The sequence below is a fragment of the Lycorma delicatula genome, chromosome 13 (assembly GCF_047948215.1).
Source record: "Lycorma delicatula isolate Av1 chromosome 13, ASM4794821v1, whole genome shotgun sequence".
Lineage (NCBI taxonomy): Eukaryota > Metazoa > Arthropoda > Insecta > Hemiptera > Fulgoridae > Lycorma > Lycorma delicatula.
The window spans coordinates 41,772,823-41,794,420 of NC_134467.1; the positions used below are offsets into that span (position 1 = coordinate 41,772,823).

At 28.2% G+C, this 21,598-nt stretch overlaps 1 protein-coding gene across 4 annotated transcripts in view; it reads right to left on the reverse strand.

Annotated features, from left to right (window-relative positions):
• Positions 1-5,316: 5,316 nt before the first annotated feature.
• Positions 5,317-21,598, reverse strand: part of LOC142334161 (endochitinase-like) — a 75,569-nt gene continuing 59,287 nt past the window's right edge. For 3 of the 4 annotated variants that reach the window (XR_012758790.1, XR_012758789.1, XR_012758791.1), the window contains 2 exons: positions 13,725-13,926; positions 5,317-10,537 (listed from right to left, as the gene is read on the reverse strand). Coding sequence is in view for 1 of the 4 variants with exons in the window: in XM_075381959.1 (XP_075238074.1) it covers positions 13,771-13,926; positions 20,763-20,783 (177 nt within the window). In the remaining 3 variants the exon portion in view is untranslated. Of the gene's footprint in view, positions 10,538-13,724; positions 13,927-20,762; positions 20,975-21,598 lie in introns of all 4 variants that reach the window. The other variant, XM_075381959.1, reaches the window with a different exon arrangement.

Consider the following 21,598-nt stretch of genomic DNA (forward strand, 5'->3'; position numbering starts at 1 on the left):
GTTATGAACACATAAAAATTTTAAGCAGAACTTGTTGACAACTTAATTAATTATGAACAAATTAGTTTAACATAAGTTGAATAAAATAAACAGAATTTAGAAAAATTAGAATCTTTAACACTAGACCAAAGTGTATATGTAGAGGTTTATAAAAGATGTTCAAAAACGAGCCCGGCATTTTCAACACATTCTTGGCACACCTCTGTACTGCTTTTGTTGCGCTTTTTAGTTCTCAGGGCTGTCCTTTGTTGGTCAGCCGCACCCATAATGCGGACAATTAATTCCTCAAGAGAATGAATTTTTGTTTTTTATACAATATTTTTCATCCATCCCCAGATGCGTTTCCAGATTATCGTGTTTCACGGAACTATATTCTGAATATGAACGAAATCAGACCATAAATATGTTTTTTTTTTTTAATATCACGGCCACACCAACACCTAGGAGGTCCATGTTTTGCAAAAATATCTCATTCATGTAACTAATATATATTCTGTACCAAATCTGAACATAAATAATATTTTTTTGAAATATCTCGACTCCACCGTCTTTAGCAGGTTCATGTCTTGCAAGAATATCTCCTTTAACGTAACTAAAATTTATTCTGAATATCAGCCAAATCGTAGTATAAATAATTTTTTTGGGAAATATCACAATCTCACAACTACCTAGGAGATCCATGTTTTCCAATAATATTTCGTTTCACTTCACTAATATATATTCTGAATATGTAACAAATCGGACCATAAACACATTTTTTTTTTTTAAATATCACGACCCCACAATCACCTAGCAAATCCATGTTTCCCAAAAATTTCTCCTTTCACGTAAGTAATATATATTCTGAATATGAACCAAATTGGATCATAAATAAATTTCTTTTGAAATATCATGACTTTAACACCACCTAGTAGGTCCATGTCTTGCAAAAATATCTTGTTTCATGTAATAATTATTATTTTGAATATGAGCCATACCGGACCATAAATAATTTTTTTTTTATATATCATGATCGCACTACCATTTAGCAGATCCATGTTTTGCAAAAATATTTCGTTTCACGTAACTAATATATATTCTGAATATGAACCACATCTGACCATAAATACATTTTTTTATATATCATGACCCCACCACCACCTAGGAGGTCCATGTTTTGCAAAAATATCTCGTTTCATGTAACTAATATATATTCTGAATATGAACCATATCTGACCATAAATATTTTTTTTAAATATCGCAACGCCACCACCATATAGCAGGTCCATGTTTTTCAAAAATATCACGTTTCAAATAACTAATATATATTATGAATATGAACCAAATCGGACCATAAAAAATAATTATATTTTAAATTTAAAATATAATATTTAATTTTTTTTTTAAATATGACGGCCCCACAATCATGTTTGATGCCAAAACTTAAAGGTGTTAGATCAGGCGATCTTTGCGGCAAGGAATGTTGACTTGCTCGACCGATCCATTTCTCAGAGAATTATTTTAGTGTGTGGAATCGGCACAAGAGAAGTGGAGAGGCGTACCACTGTGCTGGAAGTATACTTTGTGTCTCAATGCTAGAGGAACATCTTCAAGCAAATGTGGCAATTCTTCTTGAAGAAAGTACAAGTAGACCTTAGGATTTATGCGGCTAGATAATATGAACGGTTCAAACCGCTGATTGTAGGAGAAAATACATTGATACTAAATAAGTGTTGAAAATTTCCTTCCACCGTTACATGAGGTTTTACTTCTTGTCATGTAATGATTTAAACACTGACATAGTATTGCGCATTGTTGATCGGCTGTTGTTATTTTATTGCCAGCTTTGAAATAATAATTTTTCAAATAATTTATTGTATTTCTGTCATTAATAAAAAAATTATTATCTAATGAATTTTTATTTATTTTATTAAATAATAAACGAAGAATTGTATAATTTCCAGTTTTTTTTAATAGTAAATTTTGATTTTACAAATTTTTCCAAATTAAAAGTAACATTTAAACGTGTTACGTTTTAATGTTTAACGTTTTATGTGTTTATAACCCATTACAAAGTTATTATATGTCAAACATAAAAAACAGGATCTTTTAACCCCAATTTATTGGTTTTCACCAATTTGACTAAACTTTTTTGTATTTAATATGTTTCAAATCTAATTTTGTTTAAAGTTAAAACAAAATATTTAAATTATAAGTGTACCTACACGTGACTGATCGTGTAACTACACGATCAGTTTTGTACAAGATTATAATGTAAAACAAAGCAATTTCTCATAAAAAAAAATTTAACCAAAATCTACTCTTGCATCAGACTGAGTAAAGAAACTGATCATGTAGAGAGAAAAGAACGTTACACTGAGACTGTGTACAGATGTTAAGCAGAGATCACTTTCATAATGATACAAGAAAAAATATTTAAATACCTCTTAAATGTAATTTACGTCATTTCATCAGAAAACACACATTTTTATTTTAAGTATAATACAGATTTACTCCTTAGATGTTGCTATCATAAATTTGTTGATCTATTCTTCAATCTCTACCAACAAAACATTGACACACTTGCTCTTGTATATTTGAACACAAATACCTTTTTAGCAGTTATTAAAGTATTCTGATTATTTTTTTTTTATTTTAAGGTCTCGCTTAAAATTTAGCCGATGAAATTTACATACCTTTCTTTTTCTTTTTTATTATAATTTCTCATGCATTCATCGGTTAATACATTTTTAGTTAATTTATTATGTTCATAAAATTTTTTTACCGTAGCTAAAAACAGTAATAAATTTATAATTTGCAATGTTGTCGAAAAAGTAGTATATACTGAAATGAATATAAGTCTTGCTGAAATTGAAAACAAACACCCACATGAGATTTTCATTATTAATCGATCAAATAAAAAAATTAATCTCTTATTCTGATCGGTGTACAGTAATAGATTATTTTGATTAACGTCAAGAACGATTAGGTTTATTACTCTGCTGATAAAAAAAAATTTCCAAGCATTAGACCCGATGAATCGAGATAAAACCTTGATCTAAATAGAATGAGACAATCCAGCCAGAATTAATTGTAAGATAAAAAAATAGAAGTCATTAGACTCCATATTAATTATTTAATGTATAAACTCGAGAAATGATAAGAAAAAATGTGAAAATATTAAATATAAGAAACGATTATAAAATAATTTACAATTCAGGTGTTAATGAATACTACTTGAGTAGAAGACTTTGTGTTTCCTGTTTAGCCTCTGGGAGTTACCATTCAGGTATTACTTCAGAGGATGATATGTATGAGTGTAAATGAAGTGTAGTCCTGTACAGTCTCAGTTTGACCGCTCCTGAGTTGTGTGGTTAATTGAAACCCAACCGCCAAAGAATACCAGTATCCACAATCCAGTATTCAAATCTATATAAAAATAACCGCTTTTACTAGGACTTGAATGCTGGAACTCTCAACTTCCAAATAAGCCGATTTGGGAAGACATGTTCACCACTAGACCGACCCGGTGGGTTACTTGAGTAGAAGATTAGAAAAAATAATTCTAACCTTGAACAAATGCAAGAAATGAACATTTAAAAATTGTTTTAAATGCTTACAAAAAATTTAAATTCTTTAAGACTGTTTAAAAATTCATTAACTGTGTAATATTGTTTCTGTAAAATAAAAACCTTTCGTTATGTTTTATAAATAAATTGGTGGGAAGATAGTTTAAATAGTTCAGCAATTCATTAAAAATGGCAACAGAGACGTAAGACTCTTTTTTATAAGCTGAGGTATTGTGAAAATTTACCTGTAAAATGTTCTTTTGTCTGGTTTGGAAATTATTTTTTTTTAATAAGCGATTTTTTTTCTGTTAGTGACTGATTTCATAATTATAAACACAAGTATTAGTTAAAATTTTTAATTTTCTAAATACACAATCCATATTTATAGCCATTTTTTATTTTGACTAAAGTTTTTGAGGGAGCCCTAAGAAATGACATTACACTTCAGAGAGGAATATACATAAATATTTATATATGTTTAATAATGATGATAAACTCAGTATTCTACTAAGGTACTTCAAGTATAACAATACAGTTTCATTTTTTTAACTAACAAAATCAATTTGTTCATTCCAAGCAAATTATTCATCTAATAAAATAGCCAAAAAGGAGATGCTGTTACTGTATGAGACTCAAAAATCCTGTTATTAGGTGATGGAAAAATTATGCAATCAGCAATGTTAATCAAAAATACTGTCATGATGTTCTTAACAGCTGAACTCTTGTTCTTCCAATCCACGCTCTATTTTTTTTTATTCCACTTAATAATGGTGAATCCACATCTCATCATAGGTTAGAATATTGTCAAAAAGCATCACCTCCTGGGTGAAACCATTATTTCAGTTCTGGGCATATGCAAAGTGTTGTCTCCTTATGGTGGTCTATCGACTCTTTTGGAAACCATCTTCTGTTTGTTTTACGGTATGTGCTTTTAGGCAGTCCTTATATTCACAATTATATACCAGTATATAACTGTGAATATATACATAAATTTTTAAATGTTAACTTACCCTTAATTTATATTTATGAATGTGTAGTCTTGTTAAAAAGAATAGTAACTTATCGTTTACCTTATTGTTTCTATCAAAAAACGACCGCAAAACCTTTTTCCTCTTTACGTATTTAACTCAATACTTGGGCTCACAAGAAAGGGCCTTATTATGCTTCTTATTCCATATCTAATAAATTATCCATCTATTAAAAAAATCTTCTGACTAATTTATTTAAAATACAAGTAAAAAATCTTATCTTACAGAAACAATATTACTCTGTTGATGAATTTTTAAATAATACTAATTTAAAAATTGAAAAAACCCTGAATCTTCTGTAACTGTTAAACTTGCACATAAACATGTGCTACAATAATCTTCATTAATGCCTTTTGATTTTTGAATTATTTGGCTGTTATCTTTTGTATTTAATATCTTCAACATTTTACAAAATATAATTTCATGATTTTATATTGTACGTAAATAAATAATATGGACTTTAATCGCTTCTAATTTTTATTTTCTAATCGTGCATTTTGTGATGCTACTCTGATTGCATGTAATTATACAATAAATTATTTATAATAATTATAATTAAAATAATCATTAGCAGAGGATGTGGGGTGATGAGACGTATAAGGATGTGGATTTATTAAGAATTCTTGTTTTCTTAATAAATTACCTGTTGCAAGCAACATATTTGAAAAATTAATATATGTATATCGTATCAAACATGTTAATCACAGAATATAATTAAAGTTAGAAGAGTAAGCCAGTCAAAAAGTAAAATAAATCTTTATTATCCTCAAATAACACAGTTACAATTAAACAAGATACAAAACTCAGCCGATTATTTCAAGTACATAACCTAATCTTTATTTGTAACGTAAACCTAATCTTTATTTATAATTATAACATTCAAAACATAAATTATTTTAAATCTACATTTGATTTGATAAAAAATAAAAAGACATTTCAATCCTATTTTCTCCTGTATGCATCACATTCAGTTTAATATTCTATTAAACTGTATAATTTTGTCTCTATATTTTAGTATAAATATATATTATTCTGATTTGATTATAAGATAAAAAATTACGCTAAGCAAACCGTGTTTTTCATGGTACTGAATTAAGGATAATTTATATACACAGTATTCATGAAGTATAGTAACACTGAAATAAATTTCAACTCTTACAATGAGATTCAGCAAATGGTTTTACCTAAAAAAAATAAATTTTTTGGTTAAAAAACCTACCGCATCCCAAGGTCCCCTCCTCTTCAGGGCCAATTCAAAAATGTTTAAAGGAAAAAGGAAAGGTTAGAGTTGAGATACGTTATTCTAATAGGTGACTCTAACTAAAATGGTGGTCATTTAATTTTTTTTCAGTTATGTACAAAAGTAACTCTTAAACAGCAGTTATTATTATTTTTTTAATACTGGTAGCATGTCATTTTAATAATTAAATACGAATGTTTTAACACGATTTGAAATGTGCTGTTGTATGAGAAAATAAATGAAATTCAAAATTAAAGAGAAAGAGATGAGTTCATGGGAAATTAGAGTTGTTTTAGAGGATACATATTAACAATATCTGTAATCAAACAAACAAGAAGAGTAATGAAGTTTATTAAATACGATAAAAGAATTTCAAGGTTTTTTGTTTGTATGTTCATTAATAAATTTAAATTATACTATATAATATCATTTCGTAACATATCCTTTATGATTTTTTTTCTCTGAGCCCCCTTCAAAAAAAAAATTCAAATTCCGACGCCTATCCCTCACTTTTTCTGTTTAGTCTCTGGAACCACCTTAAGGAATACCTTAAGTAATAAACTCTGAAGTAATAACTTCAGAGGATGAATGAGGATGATATGTATGAATGTAAATGATGTATATTCTTGTACAGTCTCAGGTCGACCGTTCCTGAGATGTGTGGTTAATTGAAACTGAACCGCCATAGAATACCAGCACCATCTAGTATTCAAATCAAAATAAAAGTAACTGCCTTCACTAAGGACCAATCTAAACCAGATTTAATCGGGAAGATTTCCTGATATATTTTTGCTTTCAATTTTCATCATTCAAAAAATATTTTTCACACAAGATGTACAGTTTTGAACACCTAATAGTCTCATTCCAAGACGTCGCCTGCCAAGGGAACCCACCCTAGTTTCAGAGGGCATGCCATAGGCACACCGGGAGAAGCTACTAATATAAATTAAAATAATTAAATTAATAAATAGCACACACAATAAATAAAGAACCCGACTTAATAGAGAAGGAGATTAAAGCTGGCAGAAAATAGTGATACATTTTCTGTCATAAGTTGGATATTTGTCAATCGATTTTCAAAACTAAGGTGTCATTTTGTTCTAAAAAAAATGCTTAGCATTTTCTTAAGAACACATAATATGATAAAAATTTACACGGTAACCGTTAACATTAATATAGTGAAATACTAAAATAATATAAATAAATAATTAATAAAATGAAATATTTTATTTATTAGACAATGTTGTTAAAAATGTGTATGTATCATCCTCATTCATCCTCTGAAGTTATTGTTCACTTCTCAATCCGATTTTCATATATAAATTTATTAATAAATACAAAATGCCGGAGAGAAGGAAAATCGAAGGGAAATGTAACATTTTTCCTTAAGAAACTTTCTGTTCACTTTTACACCTAGAATCTGTAATGTATAAGCCTACTGTTTTAGATACACACCTGTTTACAATTGGCAATTCTTCAGAATGTCTTAACATCACTCCCAAGTGCAAAATAAAATTCATTTCACAACAGAAATTCTATGAATACCTTTAAACAGTATCAGAAATAAGTTAAATTAATTAATATTTTTAATAATTTTTTTTTATTTTAATTTCTGCTGACACAGGGGGAACCCGATGGGTTAAGTCCTACAGGATAATTTACAGAGAGGTAGTCAGTCAACTCCCATGGATCTTGGGTCAATTGATGTGCTGCTTAATGGCAGTTTCGGTTGCTCCAGGGGTGCTTAAATAAAATTAAGGGAGAAAAAAGGGAATGTTGGTATTGTGAAGCCGTTGTTTTTCACATATATTTATGTTTTATTTACTTTTTAAATTTTAATATCGGGGTCCTTTGCATCCTGTAAGTATGTTCAGTGTTTGTGTCTAAATTTTCTGTCTTGTTTAGTTTGGTGTTTTTAAATAAAATGTAAGGGCCCTTTCCACCCTTACATATGACAAACCTGATTGTGATTTAATCCCTATTTTAAAGAGTGTGATGAGGGCTAATGACTGTAGCAGTTGATGCTCATATAACCAAAAAAATAATAATAAACATAAAATGGGTATAATTCGTATTAAAATAATCAGAAGTACAAAATTTTTTATATTTTAATTTATTATTCAGGAAAAATCACAATATTTAATTAAACAAAAGCTATGAAAATTTTAACATCTTTTTTTTAAATAATAGATTTTTTTTGTACAGATATTATATGTTAATCACTTTAAAACTGATATTATTGTGAATTAAAATTGCATAAAATTATAGAATAAATACTAACTTATACCTGTTATTTCAATTCAATTTGTATAAGTATTTTATTATAAATAAAAATAAATAAGCTATATTAATTATTATTTATAATTTATACCTCCAAGACGGATGTCAACAACTATAGAAGTATTTCATTGTTGCCAGTGACTTATAAAATACTGTGAAAATGTTATTGAATAGATTAGAACCCCAAATAGATCACATATAGAAGGGTGTGAAGAAGGATTTAAAAAAGGACGATCATATTCAGAATAAATACAAAGTCTGATCGATTCTAAAATATTACGTATCCAGAAACAAACCTTTCTTATATCTTTTACAAAATTTCAGAAAGCGTATGATTTTGTGGACAGAGACTTTTTTCAAATTTTGAGAGAATATGAGTTGACCAGAAAAATTTGAACCTCATTAAACTCACTCTTACAAACACATTCTCTAAATTTAAAATTACAGCAAATATAGGCAAACCTTTCCTAGTCAAAAAAGGGCTGAGACGAGGTGATGAACTATCACCGAACCTATTTAAACTGGTTTTGAACAAAATAAAGAAAATCTTTTGTGAGATGGATGATTTGAGTGCAAAGATCAGATACAAAAACCGAAACATCAAAATAGGATGCCTATTTTTTGTTGAAAACCTATATAAATAATTATAATATTATAGTAATATTTTACATTCACAATAATATTTTATACAATGATATTTATTTAATACAAACATTTTTATTATTTATGTATAAATGGCAATTTTTTAATATATTTTTTTAATTTTTGTTAACGTTTTTAACATATTGAAATGCCATACAAAAATATAAGCTAAAACAATCATTTTGTTATATTTTGGTTAAAACTATACCTTTCAATCCCCATGCACAACAAACAGCTTTTGTCATAATGCATTTCATTTTGTAACACAAATCAATAAATATTAATACATATCAATTAGTTCTGTTTTATCAATCTATCCAACCACCCCAAGGGGCCTGTGCACCATATCAATGATCAACTGCAACGATATCAATCTGTAGTTAAAATAAACATAACAATTACTTAACAATTACAATTATATATATATATATATTTTGTATATTACAATAGAAAATTATAAGAAACTTTTATCATATTCGCTGTTATATGTCATTACGGCCTGCTTATTATAATAACTTTTAAAAAAATTATCCAAGTATAACTGTTCAATATTACCAAAAGATGTCAAAGTAATTGTAAGCGGTTAAAACCATGTCAATATAAAAACACCATTACATGTATGTATGTATACATACATACATATATATAAATATATTTTTTTATCTGAAATGGAATATTAATAGTTTCAAAAAAAAAAATCTGTATGACATCATAATTATTAAAATTAGTAATAACATACAAAATAATATACAAATGTATCAGAATAAATTGTGAAGATATAAATCACATTTAAAGTTTATGATCATAAAAATGTTATATGTAAAAGAAATTAACAAAAAATGACCAGTAATTTACCATCAATTTATTTAAAAGATTTATTAAATATACCAAAGCGATACAAGAATATTAAGTATGTTGGCAATGAATCTTTGCAGATGATCTACTAAAAATATCAATTGTCAATTTACAGAAAAACTTTGTAATTAAAATAAACAGGGAATAAATAAATAGGGAAAAATAAATAAAAAAAAAATAAATAAAAATAAATAAATAAAATAAATAGGGAATACAAGTAAAGTAATCAGCAACAGATTGTCATTATTAAACCAGAACCAAATATCTAGAAAAAAAAGGAAAAACATTAAGAATAATTTTTAAATTATTAAGCAAATAAAAACAAACACGGGAAAGAATTACAATAAAGGAATCAACACTTTTAAATCAACAAATTATTTTATAAACAAAAAATAAAGAAACAATTATTTGATATTATAAAAAGAAATAAGTAAAGTAATTACAGTAAAAAAAGCAGTAAAGTAATCATAATAACTTTTAAACCAAATAACATTACTTGACATAAAATACAAAACATTAAAAAAAAAATGCATAATTAAAACAGAAGTATTAATAGTATTTATAAATTAAAGATAATAATTATTAGGTACAGTATAAAATAATGGCCAATCATAAATAAAATTCAAAAAAGGTAGACCGAACAAACAATTGTACCAGTGTAAAGTAATTAGAAAATGAGCTCATTGTAAAAAAAATAGGAAAACTTAATGTTATAATAATAATTATTTTATCTCCTCTTAGCAGGTAGTGTTGCTTGAGTATGATGCATGCAGCCTTCTACGTTTTCTGGCCAATCACAGACATTTTCAGAGTGAACAAAAGATTTTATGGGAATAGCGTATGATGTTTTCTTTCACCTTCACACATATAGTACAAAGTGCAATCTGCTTTATCTCGGTGGTATGATATTTAATCGTCTTCCTCTTCACATGACACTGCATTTCCTGTGGAAAAAATATATTCATTATACTCTTAGTTTACCGAACAAAAATATTCAAATTTTTAGAGATTTTGCTGGTTTTGCAGCTTAAAAAAGGAAATTATATCATATTTTTCCTGGTGTACACTATCTTTTTCATTATTTTTTATGATTATGATGCACATACAGCAACAACTGAGATAAAGATAACACCTGTCAGACTAACTTTCTCTGATAATAATGATGTTCACTATACACAATGAACAGTGAACAGAGTCCCCACAGTGAACAGAGTGAAAATGTAATTTGTAGTACTGAACATCACCAGTATTTTTTTTAAACAAATGCAAAAGTATATTCATTTAAGTGAAGAAGGCACTGGAAAATCTCTAATAAGCCCATCGTGAAATACTAGGTATTTTTGAGTACGGCTATGTCATTTTGCGAGTGACTTGTGACACACATTAAGTTGCCTATTACAATAACAATACTCACACGTAAATTACATAGTTACTACTGGATCATAAAATATGCTTTTGGATTTAGCAGAAATATAATTATTTTATCTAAACGTTTTTTAAAATTTAAACTACAGTCCAACTCTTGAAAAGTAATAACAAAAATGATTTTTCAATTACGAAAAACCTATAAAATTGTACATGTAAACTAAATTTTATGCCCGATTACTATAGTAATTACATTGCTTTCAACATAAGAGTTCTGTAACTCCTGGGTGATCTCAAAAATTTCTGAAAATAAAATGATGTTAAGTAAGGATCACCTACTATGTTAACTGTTCTTAACACTGATAAAGCCACTGAAAACTATTAATCATCAAAGTTAAATTACAAGGTTATGTGCCTTTATGATAGACATTTGAAAGACAGAAATGAAACTACTCTGGTTTTGATGTGGTTGTTCCCGAGCGTGTAATTCTATTCTCATAGTATCCAGTAGATACTGACCGCATCAGTTGACAATACTTAAAAAATATATAAAAAATAAAATAGTTTTCAGTAATAAAAGTAAATAAGCAAACCGCAGTTTTAGATCTACCTGTAGGAAAACATTTGAAGAATATTTAAAAAGTTACAGGATTAAAAGAACATTTCAAACAATAGATTAAACTCATTTTTGGTATACAATACCAGGCTTCCATGGATCCAAAAAATTTTGATTGTTGAAAAAAAACAAAAAAAAATTTATACAAATAGATACTATTGTAAATTGTAGTTACGTACCAAATATTATAGTGTATCAATCACGATTGATAGGCTTTTTTATATTTATAAGTTTCATATCTAAATTCTAATGCTAGTTTCTAATTTAATTTTTTAGGTCCTGTTATTCAGTGTTTCATGATGCACTACATATTTGTCAGGATATAACTCAACTGATCTGAAATTTTCTTTCTCTGTAAGTAAATAAATGAAGAGAAAGAAGCAGGCTGGTAGACAATATAATAATATTTGCTAAACAACTATAGAACAGGGAATAGAAACGTTGAAGGAAATTGATATACTTTGATAGGTTTGTGAACTGCATTGCTCCATCCATCTCTCAGCAATTATCTAAAAGGTATGTGGCCCCCTTGTGTGGCCTTGTAGTATTTGTTTACGAAGGTGTTGACAGGTCTTGAAAATTTCAATAATCGGTTTGGAAGGATGAATATTTTTGTGTTTTATATAGGTACGTAGAATGCAGTCATGAGCAGAATGTCTGTCATGTTATTTAGGTATGTCTACATTTGGGAGATTTATAGAGAAGATTGTGTTGCATCCAGTTACTTTTAAGATAATATCTACAATTGTAATTAAAAGAAACAAGTAAATAACCACACTTAAATACAATTCGTGTCTGAGTGTGGCTCAAAGAACTGTAATTCATTACTGCTAGTAAAGAATATAAAAAGCTAATATAGAAAGTAATTTTTATCTTAAATTTCAAATTTATTGTACCTTTTTATCACAAATAATAGAAAATTCACTTTCATTTGTTTTAAATAAATACTGATAAAGCTCTACAGCATTTTTATAGATTCTCAAGTTTATACATTTTGTTGATGTCAATAATAATAATAATAATTAACAATCTCTTTTGATTAATGATAATTTGTGTTTAATAATTTTAATTATTATTTAATTATAATTTTATTTTTTAAAACTAATTGAATTATCTTTTGAACGATATATTTATTGTTCTTAACACAAAATTAAAACAATAATAGATAATTTAAAAAAGTATAACAAAAGAACTGAAAATTATATATTTGGTTGAGCAACATTCTAGTAAGTAAAATTCAGAAAAATAATAATCAGGAAAAAATGAAAGTATAGAGAAGATGAGACTTATAGTGGTGAATGAAGTTATAATGAAATAAGGAAAGATGTAAGGAACAAGAAAAATATTCAGTAAATAAAATAATACAAATTTACAGAAATGGAAGAACCGTACAAATTTATGGCACATCATTTTGATGAATTTGATATTTTATTTTGTTTACTTTTTTGTATGTAAAGTCTTAAAATATCCATCTTATCATAAATCTCAAATACAATTTACTTAAAAATTACATTACGTTAGGGCACAATTACAATTAGGCGCTTACATCGGTTCAATTTCAGTCGGACAATTCCTGAGAAAGTTCTGTATTCTTTATCCTTATGAAAAAAGTAAAAAAAACAGTAACATGTAGGGGGTTCAAATCCATTAAAAGTTATACTTTTAGCTAGCTACTTGAATCTGAGGTAGTAGCATCGCAAATCAATTAATATCAGGAATATTATCTATTCACTCAAGTAAAGGATTACCACCACTTAACCCTCCATTGGGGGATCTGGGTGAATGGTGTATAGTGCAGTCAGATAATTCCACAGGGCATACAATTTTAGGAATGGATGACTGTTTTGCTTAATAAAGAAAGGTTAAATTTGTTTTCAGGTAGCTGTTTAATACGTAAAGAATAGAGATATGGATATGATATGATAAAAAAAAAGTAAAGGTTATTTGGATACTCAAAATTCACAAAAAAATCTATCAAATAATATTTCTATTCTACTCCACAGTTAAACTAATTTTAAAACTACAGCTTGGAACAATAAGATAATTCTTACATTAAGTAAGTAAATTAAACTAGCAAATTAAAAATTGGTTATCGTTATACAGAATGTATACAGTATAATTTATTATTTTATTTTTGGTAAAGAACTTACGATCTTTAGTTGTATAACCAACACCACCAACAGGATTAGAAGTTTCCTAAGGACCATCATATTTTACTGTGTAACCATCTAATTCTTGTCCCATTGCATTCATTAATGGGAATTTTCCTGTTCCACAAGACCCTCTGAAGTCTTCCGTAACTACAGACCAAACCATGATACCTCCAAATCCTTCTTCTTTTAACCAAGCCATCTACAAATGAAAAAATTAAATATAATTAGTAATAGTTATTTATATCTTAAAAAAAAGCATCTTGTAAAAATCTGTAGTTCTTTTTGATGTTTACTGCAGCAGTAAACAGCTTAATCACTTTACATATTGGCTGCCAACTCTGTAGGATTTATGAAGCCTCCTGTGTGTTCTTAAATTCTGAGTCTGTTGCATATGGAGTTTCACTATTGTTTAAAATTCTCCTCCATTCAATCGTCATCCGTTTAGCACGTTTATTTTATTTTAAATACACACAATATGAAATTTACTTCATTATCTAAAGCTGGATTAAGAGATTTTTATTTTTGTAATATAGTAATTTGTTCAGTTTGGATTTTTGAGATAACTCAGCCGATAAATATTTTCTTTCATTTAACTATTTTTAGTGTAAGGTGATACACAATAGGCATAGATTTACAAATAACTTATATAGACCACTGCTATTGAAAAAAATAAAATAAAATGTGCTTTATTGACAAGGCAAAAGTAAGTTACTTTACTTATTTACTTACTTAGTAAGTAAGTAAGTTACTTGACTTAGTTATTTACTTCACAGAAAATAATAATAATAAAAATTGAATAATTCATTCAATGGAATTTACAACTACATAAATTCAGATGTTTGGCTACCTTTGTTATATCCATTGAATTGCAGACCATGATTACTAATTTGCAGTATCATTATAACAACATTTATATTACACAAGTAAATGCAATTTTACCCATCATGCCTGATAAAGGCATTTGAGGTTCTTTATAGATTGTTGGTATATGTCTTTGTTATGCTATTATGAATCTTGAAGTACAAAACTCTCAGTTTCCATTTCCTGAGCAAAAATTCTTTATTTAACAACAAACTTGTTCATTAATATTTTGCTACTTGCAAAAATAAAAACGATACAATATTTGAATCTTTGAGGATGAGTCTACAGTCACAAATTAAGCTTTTTATATGGAAAAATTATTATTAAAATATATTTAATCCACTGGCAAAGAGTTAAAAAAATAATTGAAGAATGAAAATATATATAAATATAAAATATTGCAATATGAGATATTAATAAAAATCATTCGAGAAAAACTATTATTCAATTTAATGTTAAGTTATTTTATTTTAAGATGAAGAAAATTAAGGTTCTTTATTTTTTTTTTTATTATAATTCAATTAGATTTTAACAATTGCTGTTTGTACAACAGCAATATTTGTGGATAAAAAACGTTTAATTTTATTCATATAAATTTATATGAAGATCTTTCAAATAATTCAGTAATTTATTAAAGACTAGTCGGAACCTGGACCCCCAAGGCCAAGGTAAAACTTCCACCCAAGTCAGGGTCTCCCAGGGCCGCAGCGCTCGCCATTCCTGTGTTACAGACGGCGCCTTGAACACCCAAAGAGTTAAATTCGGTCGCCATTCCCGTCTACCTAGAAGGCTACGCTCCCCTGGACATGCGCACTGTTCATTATCCTCATTAGTGTGAGAATAATACTGATAAATAACAAATATTCAGACCTATATACTGATAAATAACAAAAAAATATAGAAACCTGAAAAAGAAACTAGAAAAAGACAGAATAACAGTAGCTTTTAACTTTGCTTTTTCTGTTTAGCTTCGGAACCATAACACTTCACAGGATGATGGGTTTGAAGTGTAGTCTTGTACAGTCTCAGGTCGACCATTCCTGAGAATTGTGGTTAATTGAAACACAAGAACACCGGTATACACGGTCTAGTATTCAAATCTGTATAACAGTAACTGCCTTTACTAGAATTTGAACGTTAGAAAGATCGACTTCCAAATCAGCTGAAGAGTTAACCACTAGACCGACCCCCGGTGGGTTAGAATAACAATAGCTAAAGTAACTAAAGTACACACACTTTTGACAGAAAAATTCATAACTTATTTCTTTGCCATAATAATGAAGTAAAAGAATTAATCTTTTTTTTTCCGTAAAGAATATCTTTAATTTACAACTTCACGCTCCTTGGGGGTGAAAAAATAATACAATTATTAATGTTCAAGGGAGCAAGAGCCTCGGTCTGTGGCTTAAAACCTTCCCTGGTGTAATACGAATGTATCCTGAAAATGTGAAAGCAATCGATCAGTTGGTTCTTCAGAGATTTTTTTAAATGAAATACATCAAAAAACCTTCTCAGTTTTGCCCAAGAAACATGGGTAAAAATCTGGTTGCGTTTGATCAAGTGGTTTTTTGTTTATCCCGAACAAACAAAACCCCTTTTCATCTTTATGTAATAGATATACGAGATCTAAAATAACGAGACAATTTTTTTTGACAACCACTTTAAAGCTACTAGTAAACATATGGTTATTATATGACCAGCTGATTTATATTGGGTATGATACTGCTCTAGTATATTCATAACAATCTTGATAAGTTGCAAACTGTAATGCAAGTGATCTGGATAATTTAGGCTTATGTCAGTAAATTAGTTCATAACGCTTTAAAATAAAATATCAAATTTTTAATTTTTCATCTAGTTTCGGCTTATTAGTTACATGAATACACCATAATGGTGACTGTGCTTATATAAATGCAACTGAAGTGAAATATCAGGTGAATTTTATTACATACTTGGGTTGATGGTTTATTAAATTTAAGGAAGTTTTTTCCACTCTATCTTCTAAACCAAATCTACTTTGTCCTAGTTAATTTGAAATTCAATTATAGATTGCATTGCCAACATAAGAAAAATAATAGAGGTGTGAATTATGGCAGCTAAAAAACAATAAAAAATTAGGGAATTGCCTACCGAAAGATAGTGGAGAACTATAAACCTAGGTAATACCTAGGTTCTTTAACTGCCTGCTGGGTAGTGTAGGAAGTACCTGTAACCTTATTTTAAATTTAACTTAAGAGTGGATTTTCTATTTTGCATTTGATGAGATGGAAGCACTGTCTGGCATTGTGGCATTGACTTCTTACTAAACTGTATACTTATAATGTTGTCAATCTATAATATCTATAATGTTGTTATATAATCTATAATATAGTGTGGATGACAATTTTGTATATTGTATAATTTTTATACATATATATATATATATAGCCTAGGACACTCCCAGTAAAATAAGGAATCCAACTTAGTCATACTTCTAAATTGGTTCAACTGTTGTGCAGCTACATTGGAACAAACATACAAACACACATATATACATATATATATATATATATATATATATATATATATATATATATATACACACATTCTAAATACATTACACTCGTTTTTGAGCAGTGTAAAAATTGAGATACACCAATGAACTGTTAAAACTTTGTTTTTCAAAAACTGTCTGCCTTAAAAAAATCCTATCCTTGAACCCACCTTCAATTTATAATTAGTACAAAGTAACTGTGTACCACCTTAAGGGAGGTACAAATAATGTTAATTTTTCCATTATGTTAATATAACAATATATATTCTATAACATTAGAAACAAACCTGCAAATCCACTTCTAATAACACTTTACTCGTACATCCTTCCAGCTTTCCTTTCTAATTACACACTTCACTTAAGACCTGAAGAATACATGTGCTGTTGCTGCTTTTTGAGGTCACAAATCAAATTTTATGATCAAATAGTAAATGTAATCATAACAGCAAGTGTTTCCTTAAACCCAACTGATATAATATTGAATATTGGACTTAAATAAGAATTTGTGTGAAGATTACAGTAGGGATGATGTACAGCGTAATAGGCAGTATTATATTGTGTATCCAATTAACAGGATTTGTAATCGGTGATCAGTGACAGCTGATTGGCGATTATAATAATTATTATTTATTATGTTACAGTTACGTTAATGTGCTATAATGGGTTAACTAATACTATAATGCCAGATTAAAGTAATGGTTAAAACGTAGATAGACATTGGCAATATAAGTTGTAAAAATGTTTAACTTCTTAGTAAGCAGTATTATATTTTATTTGATAATGTAAATCTATTTCATGTGTTCTTGTTGCTTTTTACTACCCTGTCTAGCGCTATAGCAGTAGAAGTTAAAGTATGGTAACCCATCAAAATAACCTTTTAAATAAAAACTACAATGAGACAAGAGGATGGTCTTACAATATTACTCGATTGTGCTCTGGAAAAATTAATTGCAAAATATAATAGGAAAATAAAAATACTTAATAAAAATGGGGGGGGGGGGGTTAACATCTTAATATTTAAATGTAAATGTTTTACCATTAGCTGATGATCTGATAACTTTGGTAAAAGACTTTAGATAGAGAAAATTAAAATCAAGAACTAGAAAAATGTGCAAACAAAATTAGGCTACAAATTTTATATAATGGATTCCAATAATAAAAGTAGAATCCAAAAAGTGAAAATTTCAGAATAAGAATCAATCAAGAGTTAAAAATTTAAAGCAAAATAATTATGCTGAACATTTTTTGAAAAAAATAAAAGCCAGAACACAAAAAATCAAAGTGGCTTTCATCTTACAAAATTTCTTAGGGAAATCTAATAATTGTAACTTTACAGCCAAAACTCAAAATAAGACTGCTAAATTAAGCAAATCTGAAGAATTTTACCAAAATTTTGAAAAGTCATACAATTAGAAAAAGAACTAATTTTATGGTCACTTGACTGGAATGGATGAAAATAAATTAATGAAACAAATATTTAACTTTTTTTTAAAAAAGGAAAACCAAATAAGCTAGTTAAAAAAATGTAAAATCTCAAATTATTAAATATTTCCACAGAAGTAATTTCTGATGAAATCTTTCAGAAAACTAATCTTTCAAGAAAACTAGATAACAGCAATAAAGTAAGCAATAAATAGCAAGATAATAAAGCAAGTAGTAACGTAATCAAGGTAATAGCAATAAAAGGACTAAAATAAAATAGCAATAAGATATGTTTCTAACTTTTGAAATGTACTCTAGCTTATCAGAAACAAAACTGAATCAATATGTAATGACACCCTTAGCTATTGAATCTGCACGTTTTTTTTTTTATTTATTAGTTCACATCTCATTTGCATTGACAATAGGATTCACACATTTATACACTGAACCACCCTAATTGAATGACTAATTACAAAATTTATCAGGAACATCAAAATAAAAGATTTTAAGACAGATTAGCTTTATAATTTCATCCAGATTAGGATGAAATTAACTTTATCAAAAATTCAACAATTTTCTCAAGAACTCTTATGACTTGAAATTATAACTACAGTGGCTTCTTCAAAACAAACAATATAGTACATTCAGAGTTGTAACTCATTCAGAGTTGTATCTTCCTGTGCAATATCTTATCTGTAAAAGCATCTTCAAGAAAAGAATTTCATTTAAAAACATTTCATTACAATGAATAAACATTGAAAAACATTTTTTTGAAATAATGATTGCCTTTACATAGTAATTTTTAATATAATTTAAAACATAATTTCAAAGACAATGTTAAACATTGCCAATATTAACATAACCATCTACTCACCATTTGTGTTCCGTAAAAAAGCAACTAACGTTTAGTAGGTTTGAACCTGATCTCTCTAAGAGAGAGATAACCTCTCTCTCAGAGAGAGAGAGAGAGAGAGCAACACAAAAAAAAAATCAAAATCTGCAAGAGCTTAAAAAAGTTTTATAAAGATTTTTGGCCCTTCTATGATGATCTTCCATTCAGTTATGCAGTTATGTTCCTGGAAAACACTTCTCCAGATATTCGATCAGACGAGGAAGTCCAACTGCATGGCCACTTTCTTTCTTTTTCCTGTTTAGCCTCCGGTAACTACTGTTTAGATAATACTTTAGAGGATGAATGAGGATGATATGTATGAGTGTAAATGAAATATAGTCTTGTACATTCTCAGTTCGACCATTCCTGAGATGTGTGGTTAATTGAAACCCAACCACCAAAGAACACCGGTATCCACGATCTAGTATTCAAATCCGTGTAAAAATAGCTGGCTTTACTAGGACTTGAACGCTGGAACTCTTGGCTTCCAAATCAGCTGATTTGGGAAGACGCGTTCACCACTAGACCAACCCGGTGGGTTAAGGTTAGGATGCACTAAATTTAGCTATCATTTTCATTGATTATTTACGAAAACCATTAATGATACCGTACGAAATATGTAATAATTAATTTTTTCCCTAATTATGTTATGTGCTTAAGGTATTGACCTATAAGCAAAATTTGTTTCAAGATTCTTTAGAAATAACTTTTAGTACTCTCATTAAAAATCTGTTATGGTTACATTTTTCCTTATAACTTAAAGTATCTTAAAATAGAAAGATGTCACTCTCAGATATCACTTCTCTGGATGTTTTTGCTTGGGGTTTTATTATAAATTATACCAAAGAAAATATTGAGATTTTAATGATTTAACACAAAAAATGTTAAAGGTGTTTGGTCTAATAATGCCGCAGATGCTCCCAAACACCTAGCAAGAGTTAGATTATTGTCTAGGCACCTGACCAGCTAAAAAAAGTGCATACACTGAAGTTGACTAGCCTACATTAGAACATGACGAGTTGCTAAGTTTAGTAAAAAAAAAAAGAAGAAAGTTATTAACATGTACTTTTGGATACTTTTAGTCTGGACATCCTGTAGATTATGAAGTGTGTGTGTGTGTGTATATATATATATATATAAAAACAAAGAAAATATTATTTATAATATATAATTATATATTAAAATTAATATAATATATAATTAATATAATATCTTATAAGATATAAATAATACAATGATAATAAATTTATAATAATTAAAATAAAAACACCTCATACTGCATGATATTTTTTTAATTCTTACAAATTAGCACTTCTGTGGTACACACCTTAGTTAAAAACCACACCATATGGCAGAGTATTTCTTCACTAAAAGAGGATGAATATATTCTGGGCCCATCAAAGAATTAATTCGGCAAATGGCCTCTTCAACACCACTGTCAGTTAAAATAACATTTGCTACATACACAGCAGATGTATATTCACATATTTCAGTCAACATCACGTCCAGTTAGTTAATTATATAATTTTCGTCATTAAACTGAATAATAATAAAAGTACTTAAATTAGTTTTTGTGGAATTTCATTATTTCAAACCAAAATGTGAACTAAAAAATAAATGGGTGAAATAACAAAGGTTTAGTGAAAAATAAAGGGCATAATAACATGGTTTTGCACTAAAATAAAGAACAAAAAGGGATTAAAAACCATAATTAAAAAAATAAAATCAAAGAATTAAGACAGAAATATGCCAGGAAATGAAAAATCTTGTTGATCTTTTTCTTGTTGAATCTTGTTGAACATTTTTTTATACCAATTTACTATCTATGGAATTTACAAAAACTATTACAAATATGAGTTTTAACTATTACAAATATGAGTTTTATTTTCTTAATGTGTGAGTTGTAATAAAATGAACAACAAAGTAACGTCACCATGGTCCAATTGGATCAGCATGATGCGTAAACAATGTGTAATTATGTACTCAGGCCTACCATTCCTGAGAAATAAGGTGCCACCAAAGCATATCAGTATGCATGGTTTAGTTTTTAAATCCGTATAAAAGCAACTAACGTTTAGTAGGTTTGAACCTGATCTCTCTAAGAGAGAGATAACCTCTCTGTCAGAGAGAGAGAGAGAGAGAGAGAGAGAGAGAGAGTGACAC